Source organism: Sorex fumeus, unplaced genomic scaffold (assembly GCF_029834395.1).
Source record: "Sorex fumeus unplaced genomic scaffold, SorFum_2.1 ptg000015l, whole genome shotgun sequence".
Taxonomy (NCBI): Eukaryota; Metazoa; Chordata; class Mammalia; order Eulipotyphla; family Soricidae; genus Sorex; species Sorex fumeus.
The window spans coordinates 13,673,577-13,690,931 of record NW_026606072.1 but is presented as its reverse complement, the minus strand read 5'-3'; the positions used below and the strand labels follow the sequence as shown (position 1 = coordinate 13,690,931).

The window sequence follows — 17,355 nt, the reverse complement described above, 5'->3', positions numbered from 1 at the left end:
CCAACGAGACCCCAAGTCATCGTCCATGAACGGCCTCTCTGGCTCCTGATCAAGCTGCTTAATGGCCATGATCCCAGAGACTCAGAAACAAATCTCAAAACCCAGTGGCTTTTGGCAGAAATGCGTCCAGACCCCACAGTAGGTTATTGTCCCCAGGCCACTCCAGGGAGGAAAGGGTGTTGTCCCTCCGCCTGCTCCTCCTTGGCGGCTTGATGGCCGTCATCCTCCAGAGGCCACTGGACAGTCAGGCTTGGGCCTGCAGTGACGAAACTTGTTGGGCCACACGGGATGGGACGGGGAGCCGGGCCCATCCTCCCCACCCCAACAAGACCCCAAGTCATCATCCATGAATGGCCTCTCTGGCTCCTGATCAAGCTGCTTAATGGCCATGATCCCAGAGACTCAGAAACAAATCTTGAATCCCAGCGGCTTTTGGCAGAAATGCGTCTGGTCCCTGCAGTAGGTTACGATGCTGGGCCACCCCAGGTGGGAATAGGTTTCGTGCCTTGGCCTGTTCCCCCTGGCGGCCCGGTGGCCACCATCCTCCAGAGGCCATTGGACAGTCAGGCTTGGGCCCGCAGTGACGAAACTTGTTGGGCCTCACGGGATGGGGGTGGAGCCGGTCCTTCTCCCCACCCCAACGAGACCCCAAGTCATCGCCCACGAACGGCCTCTCTGGCTCCTGATCAAGCTGCTTAACGGCCTTGATCCCAGAGACTCAGAAACAAATCTCGAATCCCAGCGGCTTTTGGCAGAAATGCGTCCGGACCCCACAGTAGGTTACTGTCGCTGGGCCGCCCCAGGGGGGAAAGGGTGTTGTCCCTCCGCCTGCTTCCCCTTGGCGGCTCGGTGGCTGTCATCCTCCAGAGGCCATTAGACAGTCAGGCTTGGGCCCACAGTGACGAAACTTGTTGGGCCTCAGAGGATGGGGGTGGAGCCGGTCCTGGTCTCCCCATTCCAACGAGACCCCAAGTCATTGCCCACGAACGGCTTCTCTGGCTCCTGATCAAGCTGCTCAATGGCCATGATCCCGGAGACCCAGGAGCAGATCTCGAAACCCAGTGGCTTTTGGCAGAAATTCCTCCAGATTCAAGTGTTAAAATTTCGGAACTTCAAAATCACATGGTCCTTTGGACAGTCAGGTCTGGGCTTGCAGTGACGAAACTTGTTGGGCCTCAGAGGATGGAGGTGGAGCCGGTCCTGGTCTCCCCGTCCCAACGAGACCCCAAGTCATCGCCCACGAACAGCCTCTCTGGCTCCTGATCAAGCTGCTCAATGGCCATGATCCCAGAGACTCAGGAGCAAATCTCTAAACCCAGTGGCTTTTGGCAGAAATCCCTCCAGATTTAAGTGTTAAAATTTTGGAATTTCAAAATCACATGACCCTACTGCAGCCACGGACATCATATGTTATTCATAACCAGCAATAGAACACAAATTGTCTACTGTTGCCTTTTCAGCAGATCTGAGTGTTGGGGTAAAATCTCAAATAATAATGGTGGGTCTGGTGGGAAATATTGAATGTGATCAAAGTAGAGAGAGAGTAATGTGGAAATCATCTGTCCCACAGGTAGGGGGAGGGTGTGCAATGGGGGTATACTGGGGTTTTTTGTGGCAGAGAATGGGCACTGGTGAAGGTACGGGTGTTTCATTGTATGACCGAGACTTAGACCCGAAAGCTTTGTAACTGCTTTCACGATGATTCAATAAATAAAATTATAAAAAATGAAAAAAAAATTAAAGTGGAGTTCATGCACAATTCAATCAGCTAATCAGTGGCTGCATAAATAGCAGTACTCCTACATAAAAAAAAGATGAAGCTTATTAAGTTTATTCTTACTATGCATTATTCACTTCTTGCAGACCCTTGTTTAATATGATTTACTTCATTCTGTATATATCTACTCTTTGTTATATAAAATACATTGTATAGGAAGGAAAAAAAAAATTTTATTGAATGCCTGATACCAAAACAGATCTAAACTCTACAAAGTGTTTTCCTACTGAAAAAACATACAAAACAAAAAACCTAGAGCCAGGCCCAGATTAAATGTCTATGATGTTCTTCCTGGAACCCTTTCTAGAACATCTTTTTAAATCCCTAGGCTCTCCATGGGCCCTCTGAAAAATCCTAAAAACTCAAAGTCGTGCTTTCAGCTGTTCATTCTTTTCCTAATATATCATGTCAGAAACTTTTATTTTAAAAAATTCGGTTTGGAGAAGTACTAGTCATAATAGACAAAATAATTAAATGCCCATCGACGTTAAAAGATAAACTGTGATTTATTCATGTAATGGGATGCTGTGTGACAATGAAAATAAACTCTTGCTTCATACACTATTATAGATAAAATGTAATCCTGATATAAAAAGGCTAATATAAAAAATACTATGGTGCCACTTACATAAAATTTTAAAAAGCAAACAAAACTAGTCCTCAATATTTGAAGTCAAGAGTGATTTAAAATTATTGCTTAAAACTTTAACATGGGGCTGGAGAGATAAGACAGTGGATAGGATGCTTGCTTTGCAAAAGTGGCCAACCAGGTTCAATCCCCAACGTCCCATGTGGTCTTCTGAGCAGTGCAGAAGCAGAGGTAAGCCCTGAGTATTGCTGGATGTAGACACCACCACCCCCCAAAAAAACTTTAACAAAGCTAAAAAATAAATAACTCATGGTATCAAAAATCATAATAAGCGGCTAATCTGTTTGAAGGTAATGACTGAGAAGGGCTCAAGGAAGTGAAATCCTGGATTCTTGAAATTCTGAAATCTAGTAATTTCTTAATTTGGGTATTGGTTACACGGGGTACTCTGATAACTTAGTGAGTTGTACATTTATGATTTGTGTACTTTTTAGGATTATGCTTAACAAACTAAAAACAAAATATACATACATATATATATGCTGATAAATTAAAATCCTCCATAAAAGCAGCACACAAGGGCCTCAGAGACAATATAGTAGGTAGGTTCTTGTCTTGCACGCAAAGTTTGAAAAAAAATCAGCCCACAACTTTCTATCACCAGCTTGAAGCTGATAAGCATGAATTGTCTGCCGTACTGGTAAATTGAATGTCAAACAGTGAAGGGGGGAAAGCGAAAGACACCAAGTGAGAAGATGAAACGGAAATGTAATGTGGATAGAGAACAGTAGGTTGATTGATTAGAATTAAATAGAGGCCGTAGCGATAGTACAGCAGCCGCATGTTTGCCATGCTTGCTGCCAATCTGGGTTCAATTCCCCGCAGCCCAGATGGTCCCTGAGCCACCAGGAGTGCTCCTCAGCGCAGAGCAAGGAGTAAGCCCTGAGCATTGTCGAGTGTGACCCAAAACCCAGAAACAAGCGAATAAAAAGAATTGAGTAGCAGAAACAGCATGAACTTGACTACTGCATGAACTCTGACTTGACTTAACCATCTGGCCACCTACTTTACCAGGCTATTGGAAAGGTATGTGAGATTATGATTAAATGGGTCCCTTACCATGGACATGGTGTTTCTGGAGGTCAGTGAGAGCTTTAAATGGAGAGGCCCAGGTTTTCAATCCCTAGCACCTCAGGGTCCTTTGAGCCTTTAAGGAGTGATTCCCAAACAGGGAGCCTGCGGGAGCCCATGAGCACCACCAAGGGGTAAAGATAAATAAAAGGTATCTATCAAATACAAAAATAATATATAAAATTTCCTAGAAACAAGTTGTGGCTTTTCATTTATTCTGGAGCTGGAAAGAAACTCAGGGGCAAAGACAAGTTTCCAAGAAAACAAGCAAATTAGTACATTACGCAGGACTTAGGCACTTAAGGGCAGAATACAACACAGAATCCTATTCTACAATGTCCCCTCAGGGGGTCATTTCAATATGCAGAATACCCCTGGACATCAACATTACAAATATTAACATAAGTTTAAACAATTTCCACGTAAATATTAGTGGTTGTTGTTTTTTCAATTCTCTGCTGATATCTAGCTTTTATCTAAGTCCCATATAAGTAAGTTGGGAGTTGAGAAAAGAGGATTATAAAAATGATTTTCTTTTACTTTATATGGATTAAATTATCATAATCAGTATCAATTAGACTTGCTTAATGCATAGTACTTTATGTACTCTATAACCATAATGGAGATGTGGTTCTCTAGGACCTAATATTTTGATATATGAGAAATGTGTGTCTATGAATCGGCTCAGGGTGTGCAGCATTTCCTCTGCTTGCAATTTTAATGATAGCGTGACTCCCACTGTAAGAGCTTAAATGCGGAAATACATACAAAAAAAAGAGTGCTGCGTTCCTGCGATCCCACAACTGTCAGACCAACACACAGACTTCCTCCTGTTTGCTGTGTCACAGCTTACCCCCTTTTTCAAAAGACAAGATCAAATATATTATCTGCATACATTATCTCACATCTAGCTCTAATACTTACCATAGCTTTCTCGATCGATACTAGTCCATCTAGGCCATTCTCTTTAATGTCCCCTGATTTATTTATTCAACCAGTTTCTAACCAATGGGTACAGAGCTACATCGAGTTTGTTGCTTTACAAATCCTTGCTTGTACAGCCTAAAGTCGCAATGCTTGTGTTTTTTTTTTTTCTATTATCGACAGACAAGATTTCTAAAGAGTAACGGCATATTCAAATCAGCTATTACAACTCATATTACTATCAACAATGTGCCAGCCAGATATGAGGCTATGGACTCTATACTTTGGCTATCTCTAGATGTTATCATTCTCATTCCTGCCAATTTATATACAAGTACTGATAGCGCCTCACTTTGTGCTGCATTTTCCTATCTTTATCATTACTCATTTTCATTTCTTCCTCTGAGCTTGCTGTATTTCTGTAGGACTGTTTTCCTCCACAGCTACTCTCCCCCTTAATTTTAAGAATTATTTAAATTATTATTATTATTATTATTTAAATCCAGAATTTAAGCTAAGGGCAAGGAAATCAGAAAACCTAGCTTCATTATTCTTGTTAGTCAATATCCCCATAATTGAGGACAGTATGCAACATCTAGCACCCAAATTAAATGAATATTACTTTTTAAATAAATTTTTAAATGAATTAACAAACATGGAAGACTAATCCTTTTTTAAAATATATTAGAAATGTTTGCTCTGTGTATTATCAGTTCATCCACATGGTCTCTTTGTCGCTGCTGATATTTTTTAAAGAAGCCTATACTCTTTTTTTCTTGGAAACGGCAGGGTTTATTCCCTTAAGACATTTTCTTCATTACTGTATAAGAGTGTGAATACCAGAGGCAGAGACCACTGAGGGCCATCTAGAATTTCAAATAGCAAAAGAAACCTTTTGCTGACGTAAAATTGTCTGGTTGTTGCTGGGTTTTATTTGTCCTGTTTGGGGGCCACACCCAGCTGTGCTCAGGGCTTATTCCTGGCTCTGTGCTTTGGGATCACCTCTGTCTGTACTTGAGGAGGACCATACATGGTGCTGAGGAACTCCAGTAAGCTGTTCCTAAATCCCTGTACCATCTACGTGGTCCAGGGTAAAGAATGTTAGCTAAAGTTACAGTGGTACACATTTTATAATATATGCATATAGCATATAAAGGGGCTGGAGCAATCGCACAGCCGGTAGGGCCTTTGCCTTGCACGTGGCCGACCCGGGTTCGATTCCTCCGCCCCTCTCAGAGAGCCGGGCAAGCTACCGAGAGTATCTCACCCGCACAGCAAAGCCTGGCAAGCTACCCGTGATGTATTCGATATGCCAAAAACAGTAACAACAAGTCTCACAATTTGCTGTGAGACGTTACTGGTGCCCGCTCGAGCAAATCGATGAACAACGGGAGGACAGTACTATAGTGCTACAGCATATAAAGGTGTTATGTACCTAAGACTAATATAGGAATATATATAAACCCTATTTCTAAAAAATTGAAGGGGGGAAAAAACAAAGTTTCACAGGTCAGGGATGTTGTTCAAGTAGGAAAACATATGCTTCACTTGGGTCCCATCCTGGGGACACCACACGTCCCCCAGGACTGCTCAAAACGGCCCCAACAATACTAAACACATGCCATTTATAAAAATTCCCATTGTGTGCTATTTAAAAATTGTTAAACTTTTTCTTTTAATATTTTAGAGGGATTTCTTTAAATATTTAAATCTTTAGGTGCAATGGTTGCTTGTTTGCTTGTTTTCGTTGATTTAGACAACCTGTTTTGCATAGTTGCTTACAATAGGTTCTCAGGCTTACACCGTTCCCACCAATCCAACCACACATGTCCCCAGCCTCCACCCTGACCCTAGCTTTCCACCCACCTCACCACACCCTGACTCCTGGACAGTTACATTTTTAAGTTTAATTCTTGTATGTTGGGTTCCATGTTTACAGTAGTATTCGGTTTAGTGATTTATATACATAGAATATTTCACCTCTACACCAGAGGGGCCCAAGGCCCCTGAACTTTGACCCTGTGTTACGCTCAGGATAACTTCTTGCATATTCTTCTCCCCCCCCACCCCCACCCCCATTTCTCTCCTTTTTAGTATTTTTGTTTCTGTAATTTAAAGCCAGTGTTTTGCCCATCTTTGTTAATCATTCCCTGGACATGTTATACTATATGCCAGAGATTAGTGGGGACATCCAGTGTTTGTCTTTGTCCTCCTGAATTAATTCATTTAACATAAGATTTAGTTCCATTCAAACTGCAGAAAACTCATGATCTCCTCATTCCTTGTGGCTGCATAGTATTCCACAGTCTGCATGTACCACAGCTCCATTATCCATTCATCTGTCACTGGATTAGGTGTCATGTCTTATAGAGAGAATTCTCTAATCTTTGAGTCTTCTGGGTGAAGAGTCAATCATGCCATTCTCCACTTAATTAAAATATTAATTTATCTTTCTTAAATCTGATTCTGAACCCTTTCTATCCTACTGAATCCATCCTTTGTAATACTGTAATACAATGACAACAATTAAAACTGATCAAATACTGGGCTGGAGAGATAGCACAGCGGGTAGGGTGTTTGCCTTGCACGCGGCCAAGTCGGGTTTGATTCCCAGCATCCCATATGGTCCCCTGAGCACCGCCAGGAGTAACTCCTGAGTGCAGAGCCAGGAGTAACCCCTGTGCATCGCCAGGTGTGACACACACAAAAAAAAACCTGATCATGGGGGTATGGTGCCGCCAGCAGGTCAATCTGTACCTGTGAGGCAAGTGCATCAGCAGCATGATGGCGCCTTCAGACTTCCAGACACCCCAAAATTGTTGCTGTGCCTTTGGCCAGACCCCAAAAACTTGGGACAAAGTTTACCAAGAAAGTAAATGGCCAAAAGTTAGGTATGTGGGAGACACACCCACAAACCACCTCGGGCTCAGCTATATAAGTGGAGGCATGGCCTCTCTGGTTCCTGATCAAACTGATTAACAGCCATGATCCAAGAGACTCAGAAACAAATCTTGGAACCCAGCGGCTTTTGGCAGAAATGCGTCTGATCCCTGCAGTAGGTTACCAGTGCTGGGCCAACCCAGGTGGGAATATGTTTTGTGCCCTGGCCTCTTCCTCCTGGTGGCCGGGTGGCTGCCATCCTCCAAGGCCACTGGACAGTCAGGTTTGCGCCCTCAGTGAAGAGACGGGCCTCACAGGATGGGGGTGGAGCCAACCCTTTCCTCCCCGTCCCAACAAGACCCCGAGTCGCCACCCACTAACAGCCTTTCTGACTCCTGATCACGCTGCTTAATGGCCATGATCCCAGAGTCTCAGGAACAATCTTGGAACCCAGCAGGTTTTGGCAGAAATCCCTCCAGATTTAAGAGTTAAAATTTTGGAATTTCAAAATTGCAGCCACACAACATCATATGTTATTCATAACCAGCAATAGAACACAAATTGTCTACGGTTGCCTTTTCAGCAGATCTGAGTGTTGGGGTAAAATCCCAAATAATACTGGTGGCTCTGGTGTCAAAATATTAATTGTAACCAAAGTAGAGAGAGAGTAATGTGGAAATCATCTGCCCACTGGTAGGGGAAGGGTGTGAGATGGGGGTATTCTGGGGTTTTTGGTGGTGGAGAATGGGCACTGGTGAAGGTCGTGTGTTTCACTGTATGACCGAGACTTAAACCTGAGAGCTTTGTAACTGCTCTCATGGTGATTCAATAAATAAAATTATAAAAAATTTTAAAAAAAGTGGAGTTCATGTCCAATTCAATCAGCTAATCAGTGGCTGAATAAATAGCAGTACTCCTACATTAAAAAAAAAACTGTTTTAATACAACCATACCTCTTTGAGGTTAGGCCAAGAATAATACAAATTTTATTTGTTGACTTCTTAAATGTCAATCATTTGGGAACTGCAGAGACAGTATGAGGGTTACGGCATTTGCCTTTCATGTGGTTGATCCCAGTTCAATCCACAGCTTCACATATGGTACTTGAGCACTGAGTCAAGACCCAGGAGTCCCTTAGCACAGGACCAGGTCTAAGTTCTGATCACCCCCCCCAATCCACCCCAAAATACCAGTCTATCATATGGGTCTCTATAGTAGACAGTTCACAAATATGAGCATAATCACTCCTCTTCTTCTGCTCAGGCATCTCTTTGAGATCACTCTGTCACCAAGAAGAGAGGAATAATATGGCTGGAGCAATGGTGAGGAGGGCGCTTGCTTTGCATGTGGTCTATATGGGTTTGATCCTTGGCACCACATATGGTCCTCAGAGCTCACCAAGAGTGATTTCTGAGAGCAGAGCCAGGAGTAAGCCCTGAGCACTGCAGGGTGTGTCCACCCACCACCAAAAACATAGAAAAAAAGGGGGGTGGGGGGATTCCTATCTTCTGGACTTAGTAGTTTTACTTACAAATTCCAAGGCCAGTAGCACTTGAGTTGTTAGACCCCAACCTGTTAGCTATTGCAATAATACTGAATCAGTTAAGAAAACTTCAGCCAAGAAAAAAAAAAAACTTCAGCCACATACGAGTCAAAAGTTGTCCCTGATATTTAAGGACACTCATCTGTGCTAACTTTGTAAACTCTGAGCTGACTCTGTAACTCATTGCTAGTCCCTGGACCTTGCCAAGACCATCTGGACTGACTCCCTGATAAGTTCTGGGGAATGTGTGCCCTGACCCTGAACAGTGTTAAAGAAATCATTTTCTTCCTTTTGATCATGACTGTAACTGTATCTTGTTACCCTACCATCTCATTAGGATGTAGGCAATGCTTTGTTTTACTACAGATTGCAATTAATCTTGAGCGTTCTTAATTGACATCCTGGAATGTAGTTATAGGTTATAAATGTGATCGGAGTCTTTGAGTCATTTGTCAAGGGTTCGAGGCCTCAACCTCAAGCGGTAAATAGGGAGGGTGATAAAAAGCTTCTTATTCATCCTTCCTCTTTGGCTCCAGTGTCTCTCATTGAATTCGGGCAAAGTCGGGTGTAACAGAGAAACCCTAACAGAAGAGTCAGTGACAGAAGCCCAGTCCAGATTGAACCTTCTGAACCATGAGCAAACACAATCACATGGAGCAACGTCTCTACTTTCCCAGGTCCCCTGAAATCACTTGTGAAACTTCACGAGCAAAGGCCATACCCAGTCTTGTCAAGAGGCTCCATAATCTTGAACGTATTTCAAAGTAGTTTGAGACCCTGCCCCAGCAAAAAAAAAAAAAAAAAAAAAAAGCAAAGAACTCTCCACCCAACCATGATTTCATGCTCTGGAAGCAGATCCTCTTAGCTCTGGCCTCACCCCAGAGCATGAGTGGGTTGAGAGAGCAAAGGCACCCCTGTTCATATTCTCCACCTTCCCAGGTGAGTCAAGACCAATGAGGTTTTTGCTGGCTAGGCACCAGGGTGCGGAGAACAATGAGATTCATTCTCAAGCATGGCCTAAAGTGGCAGAGACCAAGAAGCAGCATCCCTTGCTCTCAGGTTCCCACTGTCATTAAGGTCATCTGAAACTGCAATGGGCACAGCCAGGAGGTCGCCTCTTCCTCTAGGATGACGATCCTGGGTAACAGACATCACTAAAGTCTCCCCATGCAACCCATAGAGAAATGGCCTGTGCCCTGACCCCCAACGAGCCCCTCTCCTGGCCTCCCAGAATAAGGGGCAGCAGCAGGAGCGCCGCGGACTCCATCTCTGCAGCTGGACAACCTCCCGTGTGTCCAGCACCCACGGGAACACAAACGTTGGGGAAAGTTTGCCCTTGAGCAAACGTTACTGTGAGCAGTCCCATTTGTGACTACCCGTATCCTACATTTTTAACACTCCTGCAAATTCCTGGGCTCTTTCTGAGCTCCTCAAGAGCATAGATTCTGCCCCCGACCATAGAGATTGAAAGGTAGTGGATAATACCCAAGGCCAATGGCAAAACAGATAACCCAAAGGGGCTGATGCCAGTCACTCCACCTGGCACACCTGGCATAATCTGTGCATTTTCTGTAAACATTCTCATCACTTGCTAAGTAACGCGAGACCCAGTTTTCCTATTGAAACATCACACACACACACACACACGCACCAAGAGCCACGTTTAACTTAGTCCTATACTAAGTTCCTCCCCAGCCGGGGAGTTTCTTTTTCTTCTACTTTCTTTTTTTTTAATTTATTTTTTATTAGTGAAACACCATGTGGTACAGTTGTAGATTTACAAATTTTTGTGCTTGGGTTTCGGTCATACCATGATCAAATACCCATCCCTCCACCAGTGCCCATCTTCCACCACCATGGATAATATCCCACCCCCCTCTATCCCCCCCATCCCCCCTGCCACTGTGGCAGGGCATTCCCTTTTGTTCTCTCTCTCCCTTTGGGTGTTGTGGTCTGCAAAAGAGGCATTGAGTGGCAAACATGTTCAGTCCATAGTCTACTTTCAACATGCATCTCCCCTCCCGGGAGGATCCTCCAAATACCCTTTATTTGGTGCTCCCTTCTCTATCTGAGCTGCCCTTTCCCCTAGAATTCCCGGCTGGCCTCTAAGCTATGGAGTAATCCTCCTGGTGTTGATCTCAGCTATTCTTGGGTATTAATCTCACATTTTGTTGCTTTATATCCCCCAGATGAAATCAGTCTTTCTATGTCTGTCCCTCTCTTTCTGACTCCTTTCGCTTAGCATGATACTTTCCATGTGGTACCACTTGTATGTAAATTTCATGACTTCATCTTTTCTAACAGCTACACAGTACTCCATTGTGTACATGTACCAAAGTCTCTTTAACCAGTCATCTGTTCGTGGGCACTCAGGTCTCTTCCAGTTTCTGGCTACTGTAAAGAGTGCTGCAATGAACAAACAAGTGCAGATGTCACTTCTCTATTTCCTATTCTGGGCTTCTTTATTCCTCAATCATGGGTCACCCTCGAAGCTGCCGCAGAACCTGGGAACGGCGGAGGAAGGCAGAGCCGGGCCTGCATCACCTGCCCCTTGGAGCGGGAGCCGGGGCCACCCGCCCTTGCCCTGGCCACCGTTAGGAGATGTCACCGCAGATGCCACCGCAAGCACCCGGAGCGGGGACACACCCAGCCCGCAGCCCAGGGGCGGGTCCCCCCACCCAGGTTCCCGCCGCCGGGGTCCGTCCTCCCGCTGGCTGCAGGCACCGACTTCCAGAACACAAAGCCCATGACTGCGGGGTCCCCCACCCCGAGCTCGCGACCCTCCGTGTCTGCCTTGGAGCATCTTCCTGGGTCGCCCCAGCTCCAGCTGGTCCCCAGCCCGGGCCGCAGCCACCCCCGGTTCCCCGGGGAAGCGAGGGCTGCCGACCGCACCCCGTCTCACCCAGCGCCTGACCCGCTCACTCACCAGCCTGGTGGCCCGGTACGGCCCGGGACCCACGATGCGGTGCTCCATGGCCAGTGCGCAGGGGCAGCGGCGGCCGCACCGGCCGCGCCCGCGCCCAGCCCACTCCGCTGCGGCCTCGCAGTTTGAATCGCGAGCCGGGGCGCTGCGGGCGCTGATTGGCCTGCGCGGAGGCACGTGACGGGAACTGGGGGCGGGGCCGCCGGAGGGATGCTCGCCCGCTGCCCGCGCCACCTGAGCGTTGGCGCGGGATTTGTGGATCCTCTACGCTGACCTGCGGGATTGCCCGACCGGGCCCTGGGGCGCAGCTTGCTGCCAATCGAGCCGGTGGCCCGCCTACCCCGTGCGCACCTAGCCTCCCTGCAAAACTGGTGCTTAAAAGAGCGTTCCAGGTGGAGGGATGGGTATCTGATCATTGTATAATTGAACCCAAGCACAAAAAATTGTAAATCTACAACTGTAAAAAAAATAAATAAAATAAAGGGGAAAAATTTTTTTTAAAAATTAATTAATAAAAAAAAAAAGAGCGTTCCAGAGAAGAGCCCAAAATCTTGCTGGGCTGGATTGAAGAAACGCCTCTTTAAAGGCCTCTCTGCAGGATGGGACTGGGGGGATGGGGGGTGGGGGGGATGCTGGGACCCGTGGTGATGGATGACGGGCACTGGTGGAGGGATGGGCACTTGATCGTTGTATGACTGAAACCCAAGCACAAAATTTGTAAGCCTATAACTGTACCTCATGGTGTTTCACTAATAAAAAAAAAGAAAAAAAATAAAGGCCTCTCTGGATGCATGAAGAACCTGCTTCTCCCATAAGGGAGCAGAGGGATAGGACAGAAGCAAGTGGATAGCCTCTACACGGGACCTCTAATTTCTAATCACATTTAAAACTTGATTAAAAAATTTTAAAAACACTCTACAGCGGAGTGTCCATAGTCTGTAAGGGGGAAAAAAAATGCTGGAAGAAAGTATGGTTCCGCCTCCTGTGTTCATTTTGTTTATTTATTTATTTTTCGGTAGACTTTCTCTTGTTTGTGCTGCTCAGAATATCACTATTCCGTTGTTTAAAGGGACAAACGAGGTCTCCATTCGCGCTTTGACTCTAGTTCAAGTGCAAATCTCAGCACAGAAAGTGTCCAAGACAAAACACCCTAACAAAGACCAAAGGATCAGAGTTCCCTCTTACCCCAGCCTTTAACAAGCTCCTCTCCTCCATTCCTTAGTGCTGGTGTGTTTTTTGCTTGGTGAGATGGCAGTTGGGGTTGTTTGTACATGTGTGTGGTTTTTTGTTTTCATGGGCGGGGGCGGGAGGCAGGGGGCAGGGTCACACCTGACCTTGCTCAGGATTTACTCCCAGCTCAGTACAGACCATATAAGGCAAGGGATTGAACCTGGGCCTCCTGCATATGAAGGATGCACTTCAACCCAGTGAGCTGTCTCTCAGGCCCCTTAACGTGTATATTTAGTTAGCTGCATTCTAGGACAGTGCATAAGACTTATTTTGTAATCAGAAGAAGCAAGATTTTTTTTTTGTTTTCAACGCATCTGTTTTCACAAGAACTCTTATGACTGTGGACTTCCATGCTCCATGAATAGACATTTGTTTGTCCTTGGCAAGGCATACCAATGAGGCATAAGAGACAGGAAAAAGGAATTTAAAGCCTTGTGGATCTTGGAAACTGCCACCACTTGCCTGCATGGACTCAGTTGGCTCTAGAATCTGACATAAGACATCAGTGTCTGCTTGCTGAGCATCTTCCCAAGCCTTCAAACATTCCTTCTTGCGGAAGGACAGCATTTGGGTTCTACAGTGTTCTATGCTCAAGACCCCACTTCAACAAAATTGCATGTCTCAATGGCAAGGGGCCACCGGTGGAGGGTGTGATGTTGGGTCATTATATATGAAACCCTATTATTGACAGTATTGTAAATCACAGTGCCTCAAATTTTTAAAGTTTCAAAAATTGAAAGAAGTAGAGAATGACAAAGTCATTTTAGATGTCGAAAATACACTCTGTATCTATAATCATTGAATTGAATTCATGAAGATTATATATATCCGTACCATATACTTATTTAGACCTTAATGAAAAATGCCAACTATAAGGCAAAAAAAAAAAATAACAGTATTCAGTTGAATTAGGGCATTTGCCTTGCAGGCAGCTGACTGGACCGACCCAGATTCTATTCCTCCGCCCCTCTCGGAGAGCCTGGCAAGCTACTGAGAGTATCTTGCCCGCACGGCAAAGCCTGGCACGCTACCTGTGACGTATTCGATATGCCAAACACAGTAACAAGTGTCACAGTGGAGACGCAACTGGGCCCGCTCAAGCAAATCAATGAACAACAGGAGAACAGTGATGGTGACAGTAACACTTTGTAATTAAAATTCTTATTTTTTAATAAGTAGATGCAAGTACTTGCCTATTTTATTTCTTTGGGTAGAGGGGTGGGGACGTGCCATAACCTGCAATGCTCAGGACTTGCTCCTGATTCAATGATCAGGGATCACTCCTAGTGGTGCTCTCAGGGCCATATGTGGTGCTTAGGATGGAACTAGGTCATTCACATGCAAAGAAAGCTCATTTCATCTTTCTGATATGATAATTCTTAGGTATCTAATTTTTAAGATGAGTATTTCTTATAACAAAGTACTTCCTTTTATTTAGCCCTTATGTAAAAGACTATTATGTTAATTCTCAGTTATGTATATGCTGATTATCTACATTACCTCAGCAGAGTAAAAAGGGCAGTGGCCCCAACCCAGTTATGAACCATTGCTTAGGTCTCAAATATTGATTAATTTCATGAGATCAAAGACCTCCTGTTTCCCAGTAGATTCCAATTCCTAAAACACTGAGGCAGCTTTTAAACTCATGCTTACATTATATCATTTATTTTCAAAACTATTTGGATATATAAATATGAATAACTCCATTTCACTTCTAAGGAACCAGCCTTCAGCTAGGCTAAGCTTTAAGTAACAAAACTTGGATTTAAACATAGAGCTTTCATCACGGATGCCTGCGGAGTTTGGTTTGGCTGGTTGCTTAATTAGTTCTTATTAATACTTATTAATTCAGAAATCAAAAAGGGACTTTTTCAAATAAATAGCAATATGATATAAATATGATATATTTATGATTACACAAAGACAATGTTCATGATAAATGGACTCGTTCCTAACATTCCATTTGCTCTCAATAGAACAAACATCTCCAAATCCAGCTGTTATGTGTACCTCGGTCGAGAAGTTAACATGACAAACGACCTGGCACCTAAGTTGCGCAGGAGGAAGAGAGCAGCATGGAACACCTTCAAGAGCGCCAAAGAAATAGCTAAGAGGATGAAGAACCTCCGGGTCCAGGCACATCTCTTCAATTCCACTGTTCTTTCTGAATTAACATGCGCCTCAGAGACCTGGGCCCTACAAAAACAGGATGAGAACGCTATTCGGGTCTCCCAAAGAGGAATTGAAAGAGCTATGCTTGGAGTATCATGCTTCACTCAAATGAGAGAAAGAATCCGGAGTTCCGACCTCCGTCGACAATCAAGAATCAGGGATTGGCTGTCATGTTTGCCAAGGCATCGAAAATCAGATGGGCTGAACACGTAAGGCAATTTGGAGATGACTTCTGGACTAGAGTCGTTACTGACTGGATTCCAAGGGACGTCAAAAGACCGTGTGGCCGCCCACCTAGAAGATGATCAGACTTCTTGGTCAAGACCCTGAATGATCGGTTTGAGACTTTTTGTGTTCCTGGAGCGAGCAGACGCCATTGGGCTATACTAGCAGGAAACAGGGATGAATGGAGATGTTACTGGTGCCCACATGAGCAAATCGATGACTAACGGGATGTCAAGTGATCAAGTGATGATATATTTATATTTAAACAAAACACATTTCAGTAGAAGGGGAAGAAGTTAGAACTTTTATAAGATTATACAAATGATCTTTCCCAGGTATGAATCCCATTAAAACCACATCTTTCCGTTGATTTTCAACCCTCTGATTATGGCTAGGCTTTTTATTATTTTTGTAATAATTGAGATTGACAGCATATGATGAATATATCTAATCAGATTACTGATCCCAAGAAAGTTGAATTTCCAGTCATGTCTCAATGGAATCATTAAAATTCATTTCCACATTCTGGGTGTAGCAGTTTGAATAAATTGCTGTGCATCCTCTCCTCTGGCAATTTATATGTGAGGCCATCCGGATCCTGTAGATGCTTTGACTCAGCCTCAGAACATCTTTATGAGGTAGAGTCTTGGTCCTTTGAGAACAGGTAGTTTCAACATCATCAGCTGACTTGTCGCTGAGGTTGGGAAATTCCAAGCTGAAGAACAAAAGTAACCCATACCTTGGGTATCTGGCGTTGGAAGTTGTGTTTCTCAACCGTGCTCAAGAGGGAGTGGTTCAGAGCTGCTCCTGCACACCTGCCCCGTGTAATTCCCCAATGCGTGTTCTTCCTGCTGCCTGAAAGGACTCCCAGCCCAAATGGGTGGGTCATTTGGAAAACACCTATACTGCTTATGTCTGATTTTGCCTTTCAGATAGAACTGCAAGAGCATTCAGTTGTGTATGTTAGCATTTAAGTCTTTAAAACATATTCCAGACCAGAGGGATAGTATAATAGGTTGGGGATTTCTTTGAAAAGGCCATAAATTCTTTGGGATATTGATGGAGAAAACAACTATACAGAAATGGCTGGAGACTACAGGGGCTAAGGTATTAGTCCTTCATCTCACCTTCCCCAGTTCTAATTCCAGGCAATATACAGGGTCTCATGAGCACCACTGGAAGTGATTCCTGAACATAGAGCCAGGAATAAGCCTGAGCACTGGTGGGTGTGGCTCAAAATTAACAAAACATAAAATATAAAACCATGCTATTTCATCAAAACTATTAAAAATATTTTTACTTCCGTATTTACTTTTTTAAAAAGTAATGCCACAAAGAAATAAATTTTGTTTTGTTTGGGGGCCACACCTGGGAGTGGGCTTACACATAGATCTGTGCTCAAGGATTACTCTTGGCATTGCAGAGAGGTACCATATATAGTGCCAGTGATCAAACAAGGACAGGCCACATGCAAGGCAAGTAACTTAACCCACTATTTCTCTAGCCTCAGAAATAGAAGGAAGAATGAAGACTATGGGGATGGATATGTACCCAAGAGGGCTCAGTACCACTGTCATCTGAAGGCCAACCAAAGTGATGGGCTGAGAAAGAGCTTTATTGGCTACAAGTCAGCAAACTGGAAGATGGAGGAGGATTCATGTCCTCAAAGCAGCCATATTGTCTGAGAGGGGCTTTTTAGAGACATTAGAGGATGTGGTATTTTTATTTTAATCTTAAAAATATAATAAAAAATTTAAGCAGCAGAGTGTCAACGTCTTAAACGAGTATTTTAAAACATCACTCTGACTGCTGTGTGGAAAATGGACTGGGAAGAGAAGAGGTGTGGAGAACGAAAATAGAAGCAGGGAAACCAGTTAGGAGGCTATTTCAATACTCCAGTAGAAAAAATAAGTATATAAAATTTGATTGATACGGTGCTTGATGTATCCTAAAAAATATTT

The 17,355-nt window shown here is 44.2% G+C and overlaps 1 protein-coding gene across 1 annotated transcript in view; it reads right to left on the bottom strand.

Moving 5' to 3' along the window:
• DEPDC1B (DEP domain containing 1B) overlaps window positions 1–11,837 on the bottom strand; it is a 74,067-nt gene extending 62,230 nt beyond the window's left edge. The window contains exon 1 of the mRNA XM_056112038.1: window positions 11,771–11,837. Within this exon, the coding sequence (XP_055968013.1) occupies window positions 11,771–11,818 (48 nt within the window). The 5' untranslated portion in view covers window positions 11,819–11,837. The remainder of the gene's footprint in view (window positions 1–11,770) is intronic.
• Window positions 11,838–17,355: the final 5,518 nt, after the last annotated feature.